At 38.2% G+C, this 18,950-nt stretch overlaps 1 protein-coding gene across 2 annotated transcripts in view; it reads left to right on the top strand.

Moving 5' to 3' along the window:
* Positions 1-18,950, top strand: part of GORASP2 (golgi reassembly stacking protein 2) — a 32,281-nt gene that overhangs the window by 5,124 nt on the left and 8,207 nt on the right. For both annotated transcript variants that reach the window (XM_055572266.1, XM_055572265.1), the window contains exons 2-6: positions 8,803-8,883; positions 10,378-10,581; positions 11,265-11,351; positions 12,049-12,179; positions 17,753-17,885. In XM_055572266.1, coding sequence (XP_055428241.1) covers positions 8,803-8,883; positions 10,378-10,581; positions 11,265-11,351; positions 12,049-12,179; positions 17,753-17,885 — 636 coding nt within the window. The remainder of the gene's footprint in view (positions 1-8,802; positions 8,884-10,377; positions 10,582-11,264; positions 11,352-12,048; positions 12,180-17,752; positions 17,886-18,950) is intronic.

The raw sequence follows: 18,950 nt of genomic DNA, 5'->3' as shown, positions 1-18,950 counted from the left end.
GAGAGTCAGACACAACTGAGTGACTGAGCACAGGCACACAGGAGTGTTTTATTCATTATAAGAAATACAGTGTAGGTGAACCTTAGGACACTTTTAGGAGTTGGCAGTATCATTGAACATAAACTTTTTCCAATATTAAAAAGCCTCAAACAAATTAATACCATCACGTTGTTTGTATACCCTTATATATTTTTTATGATGAAGAGTATTCTTACACATGGACTTAAGGATCCTCGTTTGGAGAGACCTGCTCTTGGTGGGTGATTATGGTTTCTGGCTCTGGTCATTAAGTAGTAAAGTACACAGAACTGGCTTTAGTGGCTTTCTGGGTCAAATATTGACAGGGATTTTAAATAATTACCGTGAAGTCTTCATAAGAATTGAACTTAGAAAAACCACTAACATTAGTACATTCATTTTGTTGGCTTTAATATTCTACCAAAATGGTTAATTATATTGCTTGATAACACTAGTAAAATATCAGTTAACAATCTAAGTAGAAAATATCCATAAAGATTTGACATATGCTTTAGAATCTGACTGTAGCTTGCCTTGGGAGCTGTAGATTATCAAGTAAGATGATTTTTTCCTACACAATATATGCAAAGCCAAAGGACTGACTTTGGGAGACTGTACTTCCTTTTGACATTGCATATAAATTTACTACAGCATGAAGAGAATGGTGCTGGGGTTCTTTGGGTTTTGCTTGTGTGTTTGTTTTTTTTAAGCACTAGTGAGAAAGCATTTAAGCACATTTTCGGCAACAAGGAACCTTGTGGACATGGATAGATACATTGAGAAACTATCGTAACCGACCATTGGAAACCACCCTCACGAATCACTAGATTCTAGTGTCATTCCACCAATTCATTGTTTTTCCTTGGACAAATCATTGAACTTCTTTGAGCTTTGTTCTTTTTATCTGAAAAGTGGGGAGAGTAGGAATGCCTCCTCCAGTAGTAATGCCTTTTTTTAAAAAACTAAAAACCGCATCAAATAGTGTATATGAAAATACTTTGGAAAAACATTGAGCGCATTGTTTATTAAAACTGTGCTGTCCACCACCTCATTGGTTATTCTGAAGATTAAATGGCATATTCCATGTAAAGCACTTAACATAGGGTCTGGACTGTGGTTAAAAACTCAATAAATGTTAGCTGGTGCCTTTATGAGCATTTACATTATTTTGTCACCACTGAGAACCACTACTGTAGTGACAATACTGTTAAACTTGTAAACATTTTAAATAGTATTTCTACTTAGTCATTCAGCAGCTACTTTTGTTCGTGTACCTAACCATGTACTTTGATGCTGTTTTAAGTTTTGGATCAGATCTGACCCATTCTTTTATAAATGTGCTTAATTTTTGAAGATCCTCGTTTTGGAGGAAATTTTATATCTGTATGTTAAAAGACAGATGAGTGCCAGTATTCTTTTCATTGCTTTGCCATTTTTGTTACTGAACACGTGAACTAAAATGACTAAAAGTCTATATGATTAAAACGATCTTGTTGAGTTTGATCTACACTAGAGAATCAGTAGATAGCTTAGCAAGAGACTTCTTTCTTGCTGAGTCATTAGATCTTAAAAACTATCTAGTCAGCCTCCTCACTGTACAGCTAAAGAAAAGGAACAGGAGAGATTATTGCCTGAGGTCACAAAGCAAGTTTTCTTTCCCTAAGAAACAAGTACCTGAGTTGGTATTTGAAGAGTATAAAATGAGGTGGCATGTTGTCAGAGTTTTAGTTTCTTTTGGAGCAGACTGATTTCTTTTAATATCGTTTTTCTAACCTACAGATCTATTCTAGAAAGCTATTATGTAGTGATGGGTTTTTACTTCATTTAGTTATCTGAATTTTATTTGTAATTGCTCTATATGTTACAAGTTATAGGGTCAGAATCAAGAGAGCAATATCTTTTGAGTTATTTTGGTAGAGCATGTGAGAAGAAATGTTTTAACAGGTGAGCCTTGAACTCTTCTAGTCTGTTTCAAAATTATTTACCACACAATTGTGAATGCGTGCATGGGTGCTCAGTCACTTGAGTCGTGTCTGACTCCTTGCAACCCCATGGACTGCAGCCCACCAGGCTCCTTTGGCCGTGGAATTCTCCAGGCAAGAATACTGGAGTGGGGGTTGCCATGCCCTCTTCCAGGGGATCTTCCTGATGCAGGGATCGATCCCACATCTCCTATATACCAGCCAGAAGCTTGGATATCTTTGCATATAAGCTTACAAAACAGCTCATCTGGTGATATCCTGTGTTCAGAAAGTAGTGTGTGGTTTCCTTTCCTTGCTTTAAGGTATTAGTTCTGTATCCTTTAGATGGAAGTGCAAAGTAAAGAGATGAATACCTCACTGGAAATCAACCCAGTATGGAACGATTAGGTCTGTACACAAAGAAGTCAGTCACAAAGATCACATGTTGAATGATTTTATATGAGATGTCCGGAATAGGCAAATCCATAGAAACAGGAACTAGGATAGTGGTTACCAGGGTCTGGGACTATGAGGAGCAGCTGTTTAATGGGTACAGACTCTTCCTGGGGTGACCCTTACTAAGGCATGAGTTTTTGGTACTTCTCTATTTTGACATTTGTCAGTTCTGTCATGATTCACTAAATCGATCTCAGAATCCACTGAAACTGCCTGTAGTGATTGAGTGAATCCGCATTAGGGATTATTTATGTATAGTTGGTGATTCAGAATCCAGCTTCCAATCACTGGTGCTAATTTATTTTTATGTAGTAGAGATGGCTGCCCCTTCACTATGCAGTTTCTGTCATAAACTCACTTTTTGCTTCTTGGAAGAGTATAAAATGTGTAGCAAATGCCATGTTGCGTATTGTAGCTGTTTTTTCTAGAGTGCTTATGGAGAACTGTTTCTTTTTATGTTGTTAAAAAGAATGAGTGTTAGAGCAAGTTACTTTGTGGCCTTTACATTGGGCTCAGTCCTTTTAGACTTAATTGCTGGCTTTCAAACTGTGTCCCTTGTAGGTGAGGTGTTAGGTGTATGTTCTTAAGATTGTGATTTCATTTCTACTTTTTGGATAGAAGGACCATATCTTAAGACTTTTTATATGTAAGTGTACTGCTTGATGAATTTTTCAGAAACAACACACTCGTGTAACCAGCATTCTTTCCCTTTCTGGCCACACCCTTCAGTTCAGTTCAGTTCAGTCGCTCAGTTGTGTCCGACTCTTTGCGACTCCATGGACTGCAGCACGCCAGGCCTCCCTGTCCATCACCAACTCCCAGAGTTTACTCAAAGTCATGTCCATTGAGTTGGTGATGCCATCCAACCATCTTATCCTCTGTTGTCCCCTTCTCCTCCTGCCCCCAATTCCTCCCAGCATCAGGGTCTTTTCAAATTAGTCAGTTCTTCGCATTAGGTGGCCAAAGTATTGGAGTTTCAGCTTCAACATCAGTCCTTCCAATGAATATTCAGGACTGATTTCCTTTAGGATGGACTGATTGGATCTCCTTGCAGTCCAAGGGACTCTTCATGAGTCTTCTCCAACACCACAGTTCAAAAGCATCAATTCTTTGGCGCTCAGCTTTCTTCACAGTCCCAACTCTCACATCCATACATGACCACAGGAAAAACCATAGCCTTGAGTCGTCGGACCTTTGTTGGCAAAGTAATGTCTCTGCTTTTTAATATGCTGTCTGGGTTGGCCATAACTTTTCTTCCAAGGAGCAAGCATCTTTTAATTTCATGGCTGCAGTCACCATCTGCAGTGATTTTGAGCCCAAAAAAATGAAATCTGACACTGTTTCTACATTCTCCCCACCTGTGTTGCCATGAAGTGATAGGACCAGATGCTGTGATCTTCGTTTTTTGAATGTTGAGTTTTAAGCCAGCTTTTTTACTCTCCTCTTTCACCTTCATAAAGAGGTGAGAGTTCCCTCTTCACTTTCTGCCCTAAAGTGGTATCATCTGCATATCTGAAGTTGCTATTTCTCCTGGCTGTCTTGATTCCAGGTTGTGATTAATCTGGCCGGGCATTTTGCATGATGTACTTTGCATGTAAGTTAAATAAGCAGGGTGACAATATACAGCCTTGATGTACTCCTTTCCCAATTTTGAACCAGTCCATTGTTCTTTTGTTTAGTATCTGCTAAAACCTTTTCTCCATTTCTTTAAGTTGTCTGTCTGCTTTTTTAAACAGATTTATTGAGCTTACAATTTACATACCATTAAAATCATGTTTTAAACTTCACAGTACAGTGGTGGTTTAGTATATTCACAGAGTTGTGCAACCATCATTAGTATCTTCATTCAGGACCTTTTTATCACCCCAGAAAGAAACTCTATACCCATTAGCAGCTGCTCTCTGTTCCCCCCGCTCCCATCCCCTGGTCACTAGTAATCTCCTTTCTGTGGATTTGCCTATTCTGGACGTTTCTTATAAATGGAATTACATATTATATGGTCTTTGTGACTAGCTTCTTTCACTTAGCTCAGTGTTTTCAAGGTTCACTCATGTCTTAACGTGTGTTAATACTTAATTTCTTTTTATTGCCAAATCATATTCCGTTCTGTAAGTACCACATTTAGTTTATTCATTCATCAGTTGAAGGACATTTGGCTTATTGTCACTTTCTGGCTATTATGAATTGCACAGATAATGAAATTTGTGTGCAGGTTTTTACACAGACATGTTTATTTCTACTGGCTATATACGTAGAAATGAAATTGCTAGGTCGTGCAATAACTCTGTATTTAACATTTTGAGGATCTGCAAAACTGTTTTCCACAGAGGCTGCACCATTTTACATTTCCACCATCAGTATATGAGGCTTCTAGTTTCTCTACATCCCTACCAATCCTTGTTACTGTCTTTTTTACTTTAGCAGTTTTTGTGAATGTGATGTGGTGTCTTATTGTGGTTTCACTCTTCCTTTTTGATTTGCAGTAGTTTTGGATTTGTTCTAAATGCAATTCCTTTTTTGAATACATGGCATATCTTTTCACTCTTAATTGTGTCTTTGATGAGCAGAAGTTCATAGTTTCAGTAAAGTTTGTCAAGTTTAAAAAAAAATTATGGTTAGCTTTTTGTGTTCGGTTTAAGAAGTCTTCATACTTGATGATCCAAAAGATGTTCTCTTGTTTTTCTCTAAAAGCTTCTTTGTTTTACCTTTTATGTTTAGATCTGCTATCCATACGGATTTGAGTTTTGAGAGACAACATTAAGAAAATGATTTGTCTCCTCTTAGCTAACTAATGTTCTGTGTCTTTTCCTCTTTTTTTTTCTTTTTTTTTTAAGGAGTGAGAGAATTAATACATAGCCAGAAAAATAATGCAGTGTCCAGGAATTAATAGCTTAAAAAAATTTGCCCTCAGGTGGTGGTTTGTGGAGGTAGGAAGTTGAACTTAAGATTTGTATGACTCTTATCATATGTCAGAGACTTCACTAGGCATTTCATGAAGTTAAGCTCACTCAATCTCTACAGTATTCTTCTAAAGTAGATGGTGTTATCTCTTCCTTGCAAATGAGAAAATTGAGACCCAGGATGGTAAACTTTTCCCAGCTCAAAAAGCTATTAAGTAGGCAAACCATGACTCAAAATCAAGAGGGTTTTGCTCTAAAACTCTTTTATCTTTTCACTGTACATTTTTTCAAAGTCATGTAAAATCTTAATTATTAAACTTTCAGATTTAATTTATCCATCTTAAACTTCCATGATATTTGGCCCATGATATTTAGCCCATTAGGCCAGGTATATGTATCTTTTCTTTTCTTTTTTCTTTTGTAATTAAGATGGTTCAGGAAGCTGGCGATGAATCAACAGTCAAGAGATCTCTCACAGGGGACAAGGTAGTGGAGTGATAATCTAATGCTTGAGAGATTAGATGCCTGAAAGAGTCTCATCAGTGGATAATATTGCCAGAGAAACTTGCCTGTGTGGATGTTTAATTTGCGGTGTTGTAGAGTTTATTTTCAATGCTATAAAATGTAGGAAGTTCTGTTTTAAAGAATTAGGGTCAAAGAGAGCATTTTCTAGGGCTCCCTCTGCTGGCTTCCTAGCCATAGTTAAGTAAAATACCTCGTTGCCAGAGTTGTACTGGTACTAACAATGTAAATAAATTTAGGAAAGAAATTAATTTCAAGGTCCTTTAGAAACAGATTGATGTTTGTCGTAGATGAAAATGAAAAATAGAGAAAGGATTATCTTGGTTTATTTATGTTAGAATCCAAATTTAGCTATTGAATCTTTTGAATTCTGGGGAAGAATAATCCTAATGGTATTGGAGACTTTCTATTTCAAATAGATAGTGGTAAAACTTGATACTTGGAAGGTGGCATGATAAGAATCAGTGTGTGGGCTCACCTTTCTAGGCTGATGACATTACAGAGGTATTGGTAAAGGTAAACTGTTGGCAGCCTCAGCGGAGAAGTCTGAAATTGATCAATGGACTATTTGGTTTCTTAAAAAAAAAAAAAAGTGGTAATTTGGGAACATTCTGAATCAGAGAATTATTTGATTAGATGTGGACCCTATTAACATAAGAAAGGGTCTGCAGTAGCTGTCTTCTTTTCACACCTCAGGCATTTCACACCTAAATGATACGAACCTAACAGACGGGCATTTTACACCTAGAGGATCGTGACCTTTTGCCAGCTAGCTGTGACTCAACCTCTCCGTTCTTAGAGCAGCTCTAGGCAGCCACCCTTTTCCTTTTTGAGTTGCCATTTAAGGAGAAATCTGTGTGCCATTTTGGGTTCTAGACATTTTGCTTGATAATATATGGAATATAAAATAAGCCCCATTTAAGAAAAGGGTATAAAGAAAATAAGCAGGTATGTACTGATTATTAGAACCAACACCTTTAAATAATAAATCCTTTTGATATTTAACTTGTTTAATTTACAAAAATGGTTTTAGTCCCACATTTGCAGGAAATTTTACATAAAGCAAGATCAGTTTTAGTAAGTTAAACATTGAGCCATTTTTATAACAAACTATTCCTTACTATGACAAATGAAGAAAATCTAGTTTTTACTTCTTTGGAGGCAATAATAGTATAATTTGGCTTTAAATGAATAAAAGGTAGTATTAATTAAAAAATAATGACTGTATCATCAGTTCAAGATTGTCTCATTTGTGAAGTCTGGTATTAGAAGAACATATTCTGGGAACAACTTGGGTTCTGTTTTGAAAGTATTCAAATGATTTGTTACTGTGTGAATAGCTGCAGATTTGTGTGTGGATGGATGTGAATCTTTTATTTGCATTAGCCTCAGAATTGATTATTAAAACTGGGCTATTACAGAGGATCAGCCTACAAATATCAATGCAAACTCTCTTCATGGGATAGTTTTGACAGTATTTAGTAACGTCAAGCAGAATAAAAATTCTTAAAACATTATGAAAATATTTTAGAGGAAATGCAAAATTGTTTCTATTAAGTTTTTGCTCTTTTGTCATCACTGCCATTACTAGCTCCTGATATTTGTGTTATTGCAAATTTAGGAAGTTTAATAGTTTATTTTAATGCATTTCAAATTTGAGATGCTAAACATTTGAGTTGTTGAGAAGCTAGGTGAATCTTAATCTTCCAAGTAAAATCCTCTGTAAGTCTAGCTCCATTCTTTCTTTCCATCCTTCTTACTGGACTAATGGTTAATAAGATATACTTTTGAGTTTCATCCCTACCAATTCCCTACTTTGAGACCATGCTGCTGCTGCTGCTAAGTCGCTTCAGTCATGTCTGACCCTGTGCGAGCCCATAGACGGAACCCCACCAGGCTCCCCCGTCCCTGGGATTCTCCAGGCAAGAACACTGGAGTGGGTTGCCATTTCCTTCTCCAATGCAGGAAAGTGAAAAGGGAAAGTGTAGTTGCTTAATCGTGTCCGACTCCTAGCGACCCCATGGACTGCAACCTACAAGGCTCCTCCGTCCATAGGCAAGTCCTAAAATGATTTCTTCACCTGTAAAATAAAAGAATTGCAAAAATCCATTATTTTAACACTTTATTTGGGTCATGGAGATACCCTTTAAGAATCTGATGAAAGCCTGAAAACTGCTGATTCGCACAGAATGTTGCACATAGTTCATTTCTGTCCCCTTCCACCTGTTGTCTCCAGCTAGCTACATTATCCTCATTTTTCATTCTTATTTTGGGTTTTTACTCATATTGTTCTTTCAGCTTTCAGGTGTTTTTTCTCATCCCCCTTATCCTTTCTTAGTTCTACCCTCCTTTTAAAGCACAATTCAAATGTCATTTTTTCCCCTAGGAAACTTCTTCACCCAGATTTAATCTCGCCCTTAGAACTTTGTGCGTGTGACTCTCAACCTGTTGGCTTTCGTATTACAGTTATTAGAGGTCCGTGTGTCCTCCGTCTCCCCTTCTTGCCTGATACTCTGCAGATAATGTTTTCCCAACAGCAGCTGCGTTCCTACATTAGTTTTGTAACCAAATGGTACCTTGCTAGTAGTAGTCATGCCATAAATAGAATAAATTAATTTGAATTTGCCACTTGGTTGTGATGATTAACTGTCTGCTATGTCGTGTGCTACATGCTGGGAGCATTGTCTCCTCCCACCCCCAAAAAAGTGGAAAGTATGTGAAATAGAACCAGAGGGAAAACCTCATACATGAGATGAGTTTAAAGAATGAGTAGAATTTAGGGAGCTGCAGAGACATTATCTGGAAGATAAGAGAAATGAGAAAACTAGTGAGTACCTATATTTTCTCTTAAATGAGATTAATCTGTTTTAACTGAAGTGATAGATATTAAACTTTAGCTTTTAGTTCGTAATTAAGCTTTGCATTTTTCATTTTTGTTTTCACAGGTACAAGAAAATTCCCCAGGACATAGAGCTGGACTGGAGCCATTCTTTGATTTTATTGTTTCTATTAATGGTTCAAGATTAGTAAGTTCAGCTTTTTGTAGTTTCACCTATGATATTTTGTCATCTTTTGAAAATAGAGTTTTTCAGATTATCTGAGATGGATATTTATTTATTCATTAGTTACAAACAGTACATAGAGTATGATATCAATAAAGTAACCATGTGTTAGTAAAGGTGAGAATGTCAAATATATTGATAGAATACTACACCTCACACTCCAATGATTAGTTTAGGGGGAGGAAGAAAGACACTGGAGACTTCTATTTATTTATTTTTTAAGCAGAAAGATGTGATTTTGTTGCTTTTTCAAAAATGTCAGACTTTTGTAGGTTATTGACAAATGATTTAGTAAAGACTCATTCTCAAATAACTTGCCGATTTTCTTGTCACTCAGTCCCCTCATATAGAAATAGTGTTATGAAACTAGACAGAGATGTGTTCCAAAAGTACAGACTTAAAACCAGTTTTTAAAAGTTGCTTTAGTTTACAGGTAGTAAAGTCCAATAGGAAGGAAACTATATTATAATTTCAGTAGATTCTTATGACAGTGGCTATTTGGTTGGTTTTTCACAACAGTCTTAAGTTTTTGTTCATCACTTGCTGATATCTCTTATACAATGGCCTTTATTCATTTACATAGTGAAATGTTTAACATACTATTTCCTACCAGTTTGTACTAAGTGTATATGTGAGGAGTAAAGTCCAAAATTAAACTTTAACTCTAGCAATGTTTTAGATTTTAAAATCAGTCACTCCAACTCTGTTAGTAATATGTCTTCTTGTGGAGTATTTAGAGTTTTTTATCGTTGAAGCCCTGATCATTTCAAATAATGCTGGGCTGCAAATTCCATAATTCTATTAGAAAAAGTCAGAAGCTGTTGCTAATGTTACTGAGCACAAGTTTGTGTGCCTGACACACAGTGAGGCCAAACAATACTGAAATGTTAAGAGTGTATAGCAAAGAAAGGTTTGTTCTAGGACCAAGCAAGGAAAACTGGTGGTTCCTGCTCAGAAAAACCCAGACACCCTGAAGGGTTTCAGCAAAGCATTTTTGAAGTCAAGGTGAGGGAGGGGTATCCCAGGGTTGTGATCAACTCATGCACAGTTCCCTGATTGGTTGGTGGTGATCAGTCCTTAGGCATCAGAAGGTCTGTGGCTACCTGCTTATAATCTTCAAGTTGTTATTTCTTGCTTTTGGTGGTAGTTTTTAGCATCTGAAAAACTTAGGAAATATGCATGAGATCCTATAATCTGGGTACTTGAGAGAGGAGCTACAGCAGAGGATATGGAGGAAGGCCTGTCCAGAGGTCCTGTAGAGTCCTACTCGGTTACACTAACATAAGTTCCTAATTTCTTGACATTCTTTTACTTTGAGGAATATTTGAGTGTTAATGAAACCTCTACTTATTGAATATTTTATTTACGTTAGTTATTATTTCTCCAATAGGGCCATTGTATGCTTAAGCTAATTAACATTAGATTTTTATTTATTAAGAAAAATTTCTATGTTTACAGAATAAAGACAATGATACCCTTAAAGATCTACTGAAAGCAAATGTTGAAAAACCTGTGAAGATGCTTATCTACAGTAGTAAAACACTGGAGCTGCGAGAGACCTCAGTTACACCAAGTAACATGTGGGGTGGCCAGGGCTTGTTGGGAGTCAGCATTCGTTTCTGCAGCTTTGATGGGGCAAATGAAAACGTTTGGCATGTGTTGGTATGTATCAACTGTGAGCTGTTAGCAGTTTAAGAAACAGTGTAGAAAGGTGTTTTAATAGTGGTTGTTTCCAATTTGGGAGACTGTAGGGCTATTATTAGGCTACTTTTAGTTTCTGAAAATCAAAATTGCTTTTAAAATATGTCTTAATAAAAAAGAAAAACAGCTTGAGAAAGAAAAGCAAATATAAATGCCTAAAAATTTTTTCTAATGATTTATCCATTAGAAGAAGTTAAATTAAAGCAAATAGCTGCAGAAATATTTTAAATATTTATAAAAATATTGTTGGGTGTTTTATGTTTCGGAGATTTAAATAGGTGTATTGTATAGCTTCTGATCTGACATTGTCTCTAGTAAGACAAATATAGGAGAGTTTAAATTACTCTAATGAAGGACTGAACTATACAGTTTGGAAGATTATTTTATATACAGTAATTTAATGGGGAAGTTTCGCTAGTGGCTCAGCAATAAAGAACCCTCCTGCCAATGCTGGGGACATGGGTTCGGTCCCTGGGTCAGGGAGATCCCCTGGAAGAGGAAATGGCAACCCACTCCAGTATTCATGCCTAGCAAATCTCATGGACAAAGGAGCCTGTCCGACTACAGTCCATGGGGTCATAAAAGAGTCGAACAAGACCTAGTGACTAAACAATAACCACAGTTTTTATTCCACTTCATCCTAGGAAGTGGAATCAAATTCTCCTGCAGCACTGGCTGGTCTTAGACCTCACAGTGATTATATCATTGGAGCAGATACAGTCATGAATGAGGTAATTAATTTGTTTATTGATACTAAAAATAATTTAACATTTTCTCATTAATGTATAACTTCAAGTATATTTGCATACTTTACATTCAGAGTTGAAATTTAGGTCTTTGCTAATCAAGATAGCTTATGCTTCAGGGTGTTAAACAGAAATATGGAAGATGTCTCTTGTACCTCAAGATTAAATTAAATCCTCATTTTGATTATTGATTTCATTTTCTCTTTTTCTAAGGCAGCAAAATTGGCTTAGCTATATTAGTTGGATCCTTTTCCTTGTCTGTTTGCTAGTGGAAATATGTATTACAAATGACAAATACAAATATGTATTACAAAATGTCAATTACAAATGACAGGAAAAAAGGTGCCCAGATAACCAGCTCTTAATAATAGGAAGAAAGCAGAATATGTTGAATTTGGGTGTGGAAAACTTTTACTCAATTACTGACTAGGTCTTACCGAACTGAACATAAGGCCTTGCGTTGTATAGGTAGGCATTAATAATACTGATTTAAGAAATGCTTTTTATGCCTAGGGGTGGGGCCCAGGATCTGGTTTTTGTGTGTGTTTTGTTGTTGTTGTTCTTTTAGGTGTGTTTTTGTTTGTTTGTTTTAAATATTAACTAGGTTTGATATCTACTATTTGAGACCTACTATTCAAAAATTAAGTAACAAAAACATTTTTCTTCTGTAATGCTTTTGCAGTCTGAAGATCTATTCAGCCTTATTGAAACACATGAAGCAAAACCATTGAAACTTTATGTGTATAATACAGACACTGATAACTGTCGAGAAGTGATTATTACACCAAATTCTGCATGGGGTGGAGAAGGCAGGTAAGGTCACTTTTTTTAGACTAAGTTACAACTGCTTAAATTTACCAGTCAGATATGTTGTAAGCATTGTTTTTAGTTTGAAATAAGTTACTGGTTTATAGTAAAACTTCTCGAGAAAAGGAAAGAGCCAACCTAGAATGTTGAATCCAATAATTCATTTTTTTAAAGTACAATTTAGTGAGCATTGTACACAAACTCAAGTCCTTTTTTTTTTTTTAACTCATAAGCACAGAATAGGAAAGACTAGAGATCTCTTCAAGAAAATTAGAGATGCCAAGGGAACATTTCATGCAAAGATGGGTTCGATAAAGGACAGAAATGGTATGGACCTAACAGAAGAAGAAGAGATTAAGAAGAGGTGGCAATAGTACTGGCACAAAGACAGAAATATAGATGAATGGAACAAAACAGAAAGCCCAGAGATAAATCCACGCACATATGGACACCTTATCTTTGACAAAGGAGGCAAGAATATACAATGGATTAAAGACAATCTCTTTAACAAGTAGTGCTGGGAAATCTGGTCAACCACTTGTAAAAGAATGAAACTAGAACACTTTCTAACACCATACACAAAAATAAACTCAAAATGGATTAAAGATCTAAACGTAAGACCAGAAACTATAAAACTCCTAGAGGAGAACATAGGCAAAACACTCTCTGACATACATCACAGCAGGATCCTCTATGACCCACCTCCCAGAATATTGGAAATAAAAGCAAAAATAAACAAATGGGACCTAATTAACCTTAAAAGCTTCTGCACATCAAAGGAAACTATTAGCAAGGTGAAAAGACAGCCTTCAGAATGGGAGAAAATAATAGCAAATGAAGCAACTGACAAACAGCTAATCTCAAAAATATACAAGCAACTCCTACAGCTCAACTCCAGAAAAATAAATGACCCAATCAAAAAATGGGCCAAAGAACTAAATAGACATTTCTCCAAAGAAGACATACAGATGGCTAACAAACACATGAAAAGATGCTCAACATCACTCATTATCAGAGAAATGCAAATCAAAACCACTATGAGGTACCATTTCACACCAGTCAGAATGGCTGCGATCCAAAAGTCTACAAGTAATAAATGCTGGAGGGGGTGTGGAGAAAAGGGAACCCTCTTACACTGTTGGTGGGAATGTAAACTAGTACAGCCACTATGGAGAACAGTGTGGAGATTCCTTAAAAAACTGGAAATAGAACCGCCTTATGATCCAGCAATCCCACTGCTGGGCATACACACTGAGGAAACCAGAAGGGAAAGAGACACATGTACCCCAATGTTCATCGCAGCACTGTTTATAATAGCCAGGACATGGAAGCAACCTAGATGTCCATCAGCAGTTGAATGGATAAGAAAGCTGTGGTACATATACACAATGGAGTATTACTCAGCCATTAAAAAGAACACATTTGAATCAGTTCTAATGAGGTGGATGAAACTGGAGCCTATTATACAGAGTGAAGTGAGTTGGAAAGAAAAACACCAACACAGTATACTAACGCATATATATGGAATTTAGAAAGATGGTAACAATAACCCTGTGTACGAGACAGCAAAAGAGACACTGATGTATGGAACAGTCTTATGGACTCTGTGGGAGAGGGAGAGGGTGGGAAGATTTGGGAGAATGGCATTGAAACATGTAAAATATCATGTATGAAACGAGTTGCCAGTCCAGGTTCGATGCAGGATACTGGATGCTTGGGGCTAGTGCACTGGGACGACCCAGAGGGATGGTATGGGGAGGGAGGAGGGTTTAGGGTGGGGAACACATGTATACCTGTGGTGGATTCATTTTGATATTTGGCAAAACTAATGCAATTATGTAAAGTTTAAAAATAAAATTTAAAAAAATAAATAAAATTAAAAAAAAAAAAAGAAGAGGTGGCAATAATACACAGAAGAACTGTACAAAAAAGATCTCACAATCCAGATAATCATGATGGTGTGATCACTCACCTAGAGCCAGACATACTAGAATGTGAAGTCAAGTGGGCCTTAGAAAGCATCACTATGAACAAAGCTAGTGGAGGTGATGGAATCCCAGTTGAGCTATTTCAAATCCTGAAAGATGATGCTGTGAAAGTGCTGCACTCAACATGTGAGCAAATTTGGAAAACTCAGCAGTGGCCACAGGACTGGAAAAGGTCAGTTTTCATTCCAATCCCAAAGAAAGGCAATGCCAGAGAATGCTCAAACTACCGCACAATTGCACTAATCTCACACGCTAGTAAAGTAATGCTCAAAATTCTCCAAGCCAGGCTTCAGCAATACGTGAACCGTGAACTTCCAGATGTTCAAGCTGGTTTTAGAAAAGGCAGAGGAACCAGAGATCAAATTGCCAACATCCGCTGGATCATGGAAAAAGCAAGAGAGTTCCAGAAAAACATCTATTTCTGCTTTATTGACTATGCCAAAGCCTTTGACTGTGTGGACCACAATAAACTGTGGAAAATTCTGAAAGAGATGGGAATACCAGACCACCTGACCTGCCTCTTGAGAAACCTAAATGCAGGTCAGGAAGCAACAGTTAGAACTGCACATGGAACAACAGACTGGTTCCAAATAGGAAAAGGAGTACATCAAGGCAGTGTATTGTCACCCTGCTTATTTAACTTCTATGCAGAGTACATCATGAGAAACGCTGGGCTGGAGGAAGCACAAGCTGTAATTGAGATTGCCGGGAGAAATGTCAATAACCTCAGATATGCAGATGACACCACCCTTATGGCAGAAAGTGAAGAAGAACTAAAGAGCCTGTTGATGGAAAGTGAAAAAGGAGAGTGAAAAAGTTGGCCTAAAGCTCAACATTCAGAAAACAAAGATCATGGCATCCGGTCCCATCACTTCATGGCAAATAGATGGGGAAACGGTGGAAACAGTGTCAGACTTTATTTTTTGGGCTCCAAAATCACTGCAGATGGTGTCTGCAGCCATGAAATTAAAAGACGCTTACTCCTTGAAAGGAAAGTTATGACCAACCTAGATAGCATATTAAAAAGCAGAGACATTGCCAACAAAGGTCCATCTAGTCAAGGCTATGGTTTTTCCAGTGGTCATGTAGGAATGTGAGAGTTGGACTATGAAGAAAGCTGAGCGCCGAAGAATTGATGCTTTTGAAGTGTGGTGTTGGAGAAGACTCTTGCGAGTCCCTTGGACTGCAAGGAGATCCAACCAGTCCATTCTAAAAGGAGATCAGTCCTGGGTGTTCATTGGAGGGACTGATGCTAAAGCTGAAACTCCAGTACTTTGGCCACCTCATGCGAAGAGTTGACTCGTTGGAAAAGACTCTGATGCTGGGAGGGATTGGGGGCAAGAGGAGAAGGGGACAACAGAGGATGAGATGGCTGGATGGCATCACTGACTCGATGGACGTGAGTCTGAGTGAACTCTGGGCGTTGGTGATGGACAGGGAGGCCTGGCATGCTGCAATTCATCACTGACTCGATGGACGTGAGTCTGAGTGAACTCCGGGAGTTGGTGATGGACAGGGAGGCCTGGCATGCTGCAATTCATGGGGTCACAAAGAGTCAGACTCGACTGAGTGACTGAACTGAACTGAACTGAAGCACAAACTAACTTTTTTGTTTTGTTATTTTAGTAAAATAGTTTTCAGTTTTATTTTCCCAGTTCTCTTCTCAGCAATGGGACAATACAGTGTAACTTTCTCTAGCTGCTGGGGAAATTTCTTAGCACTTGGAGGAAATTGTTGGCTTTCAGAAATGAACAGACCAATTTCCACTAAAATTTAGACAAAATTGAAACAACAAAAAGCAGTTTAGAAGAGGGTCAAGCCAAACAGAAAAGCAAACTTTATAAAATTAGTTTTCTGGTACTTTTCTTCAAGTCAGTTTCCTAATTTCAAAAAGTCAAAGCACAGCATTCCTACTTAATATTATATCTGTAGGTCTTTTATTGTTTAAATTGTACAAATTTTTCATTATTTTGAAAGTTCTAAAAACCTTTTTAAATTTGAGGAGTTGTTGGGCGTAAGCTAGATTTATAAGAATGGCTAGGATTTGGAAACTTCTTCCAGTGTTTTGTAAAAGCTGTAGCACTTGCCAGGTAAAGGATGACCTTAGTTGATGCAAACAGAGAAGGCCTCCATTTGCTCACAGTACCCTAACCCACAAACCTGAGATTCTCCAGCTAAATGTATGCTGACACCAAAATGCTGACTTACTGCAATTTAAGAAAATGGGACAGAGAATCTGGCCTGTCTGGGGCCCATACTTGATCAAGTTATGGTGTTCCCAGTGTCCAGGTTTGTCAGAAAAGTGATCTTCTCAAGGTATTCAGAATTGATTTCATTGTAGAGGAACTGTATCATATAAACTAAATTTGCAAATAAACTTCTGTATTCATTAGAATGGTGGATTTTCAGTTTACAATAGAAAAATGCCTCCTCTCCAGTTAGAATTCTTAGATCCCATTACTACCTCCACCTTGCTTGGTGTGCATGAAATCATGGTCTAAGGAAGAGATTCTAGATGAAGTTCAACAACAAAGAACATTACTAGTTTGTTTCTTTTTAATGATGCTGACTAAATACTGCTACATGCTTGTTCTTGGCACCCTTATTTTCTAGACTAGCAGTTTCTCTTTTTCTGTGGAAGACATTTCTCCTATTGACATGGTCTTGTGCCGTTGATCAGCTGTTGCTTTAGACAGGCCCATATACACCAAAGAAAGAGGAGAGTGAAAAAGTTGGCTTAAAGCTCAACATTCAGAAAACTAAGATCATGGCATCCAGTCCCATCACTCCATGGGAAATAGATGGGGAAACAGTGGAAACAGTGTCAGACTTAATTTTGGGGGGCTCCAAAATCACTGCAGATGGTGACTGCAGGCATGAAATTAAAAGACGCTTACTCCTTGGAAGGAAAGTTATGACCAACCTAGACAGCATATTCAAAAGCAGAGACATTACTTTGCCAACAAAGGTCCGTCTAGTCAAGGCTGTGGTTTTTCCTGTGGTCATGTATGGATGTGAGAGTTGGACTATGAAGAAAGCTGAGCGCAGAAAAATTGATGCTTCTGAACTGTGGTGCTGGAGAAGACTCTTGAAAGTCCCTTGGACTGCAAGGAGGTCCAACCAGTCCATTCTGAAGGAGATCAGTCCTGGATGTTCTTTGGAAGAAATGATGCTAAAGCTGAAACTCCAGTTCTTTGGCCACCTCATGGAAAGAGTTGACTCATTGGAAAAGACTCTGATGCTGGGAGGGATTGGGGGCAGGAGGAGAAGGAGACGACAGGATGAGATGGCTGGATGGCATCACTGACTCGATGGATGTGAGTTTGAGTGAACTCCGGGAGTTGGTGATAGACAGGGAAGCCTGGCATGTTGCAATTCATGGGGTCGCAAAGAGTCAGACATGACTGAACTGAACTGAAAGTTAGTGTCTGTGGTAGAGGGAAGCGTGCTTTTCATAAAGGGTAGTCAGACGAGACCTCTGATAAGAGACAGCATTTAAAAGAATGGAGATGTGTTTTTCTGTTTCAAAACCTCAAAGAAACATAAGCTGTGATTGATAACAATAACTTTAAGAAAAAATTATTTTCGCAGCCTAGGATGTGGCATTGGATATGGTTATTTGCATCGAATACCTACACGCCCATTTGAAGAAGGAAAGAAAATTTCTCTTCCAGGACAGATGACCGGTACACCAATTACTCCTCTTAAAGATGGGTTTACAGAGGTAAGGTAACTTTACTGTCTGATTATGTCATAACTTTCCACCGAGATGACTTGATGTGTGTGGTGATAGCACTTACTGAAACTGGGCAGATGAGTTAAATACTGACGTGTAGGATTTGAAGTTCTTGTAGGATACCTAGATGGGTATCCTCTGATTCTAGATTTCAGGAAAGAGGGCAGGGCTAGAGATACAGATTTGGGAATCATCAACATAGAGAGGGTAATTTACCCAATGGACATTGATTTAAAAAAAAAAAAAAACAATGGGTTGGGCTTGGGCGGGTTAGAGGAACAAGGCTGGAATCCTGACCGTTCCTAATATTTAAATGGAAAGGCAGAGACAGATTTAGCAAAGGATGGTCAGGAGACGCCCAAAGGGAGAAAGCAGAGCATCAGGAAAGCGGGCACAGGCAGCTGTGTGAGGAACTACAGAGAAGTCGGGTGAGGGGAGGAGTGAAAAAAACATGTCCTGGGCTGGAGCAGGGATGCAGATGCCGACCTACTGGTGAGAGAGGGTGACCAGTGCGGGATGAGGTGATGACAGGTGGTGCTTACGATTTCAAGAGACCTGATTGAGAAAGCAAGGAGAGCTAGGGGTGTGGGAGCAATTACATGATCAACGTGAGGCTATTTAAGGAGTACGAGAGGTATTTGTACAGGCTTAGGGGCTTTTAAAATGTTTCCTGTGCAGGCCTTACAGGACCGTTAACTCTTGCCTGCATGACTAAATAAAAACCAAACAATCAGAAAGAAGATGCTGTGGTTGTGAAGAAAGGGCTGCTGTCATTTTATGGTTTATGGTTGGGCCATCCCTAATTCTAGAGGAAATGAAGAGTTGCTGTGGGAATGTGTAACCTCTCCTCACCCCAGCCCTTGGCTCACGGCCACAGCCAGTGTCGTTACACATTCAGACTCCTACCATCATACATGCCGCCCCAGTCAGTGCGCTCTGCCCCGTAAGGCTCCACGGCAGTCAGGAATCCAGATGGTGAAATGGCAGCTGGGGAGAAGGACCGTAATACAGGTCATGTTGAAAAGTGCTGGAGGACACTGGAGCTGGAGGAAG

The sequence above is a fragment of the Bubalus kerabau genome, chromosome 3, assembly GCF_029407905.1.
Source record: "Bubalus kerabau isolate K-KA32 ecotype Philippines breed swamp buffalo chromosome 3, PCC_UOA_SB_1v2, whole genome shotgun sequence".
NCBI classification, from domain to species: domain Eukaryota; kingdom Metazoa; phylum Chordata; class Mammalia; order Artiodactyla; family Bovidae; genus Bubalus; species Bubalus kerabau.
This window is presented reverse-complemented; position numbering and strand designations above follow the sequence as displayed.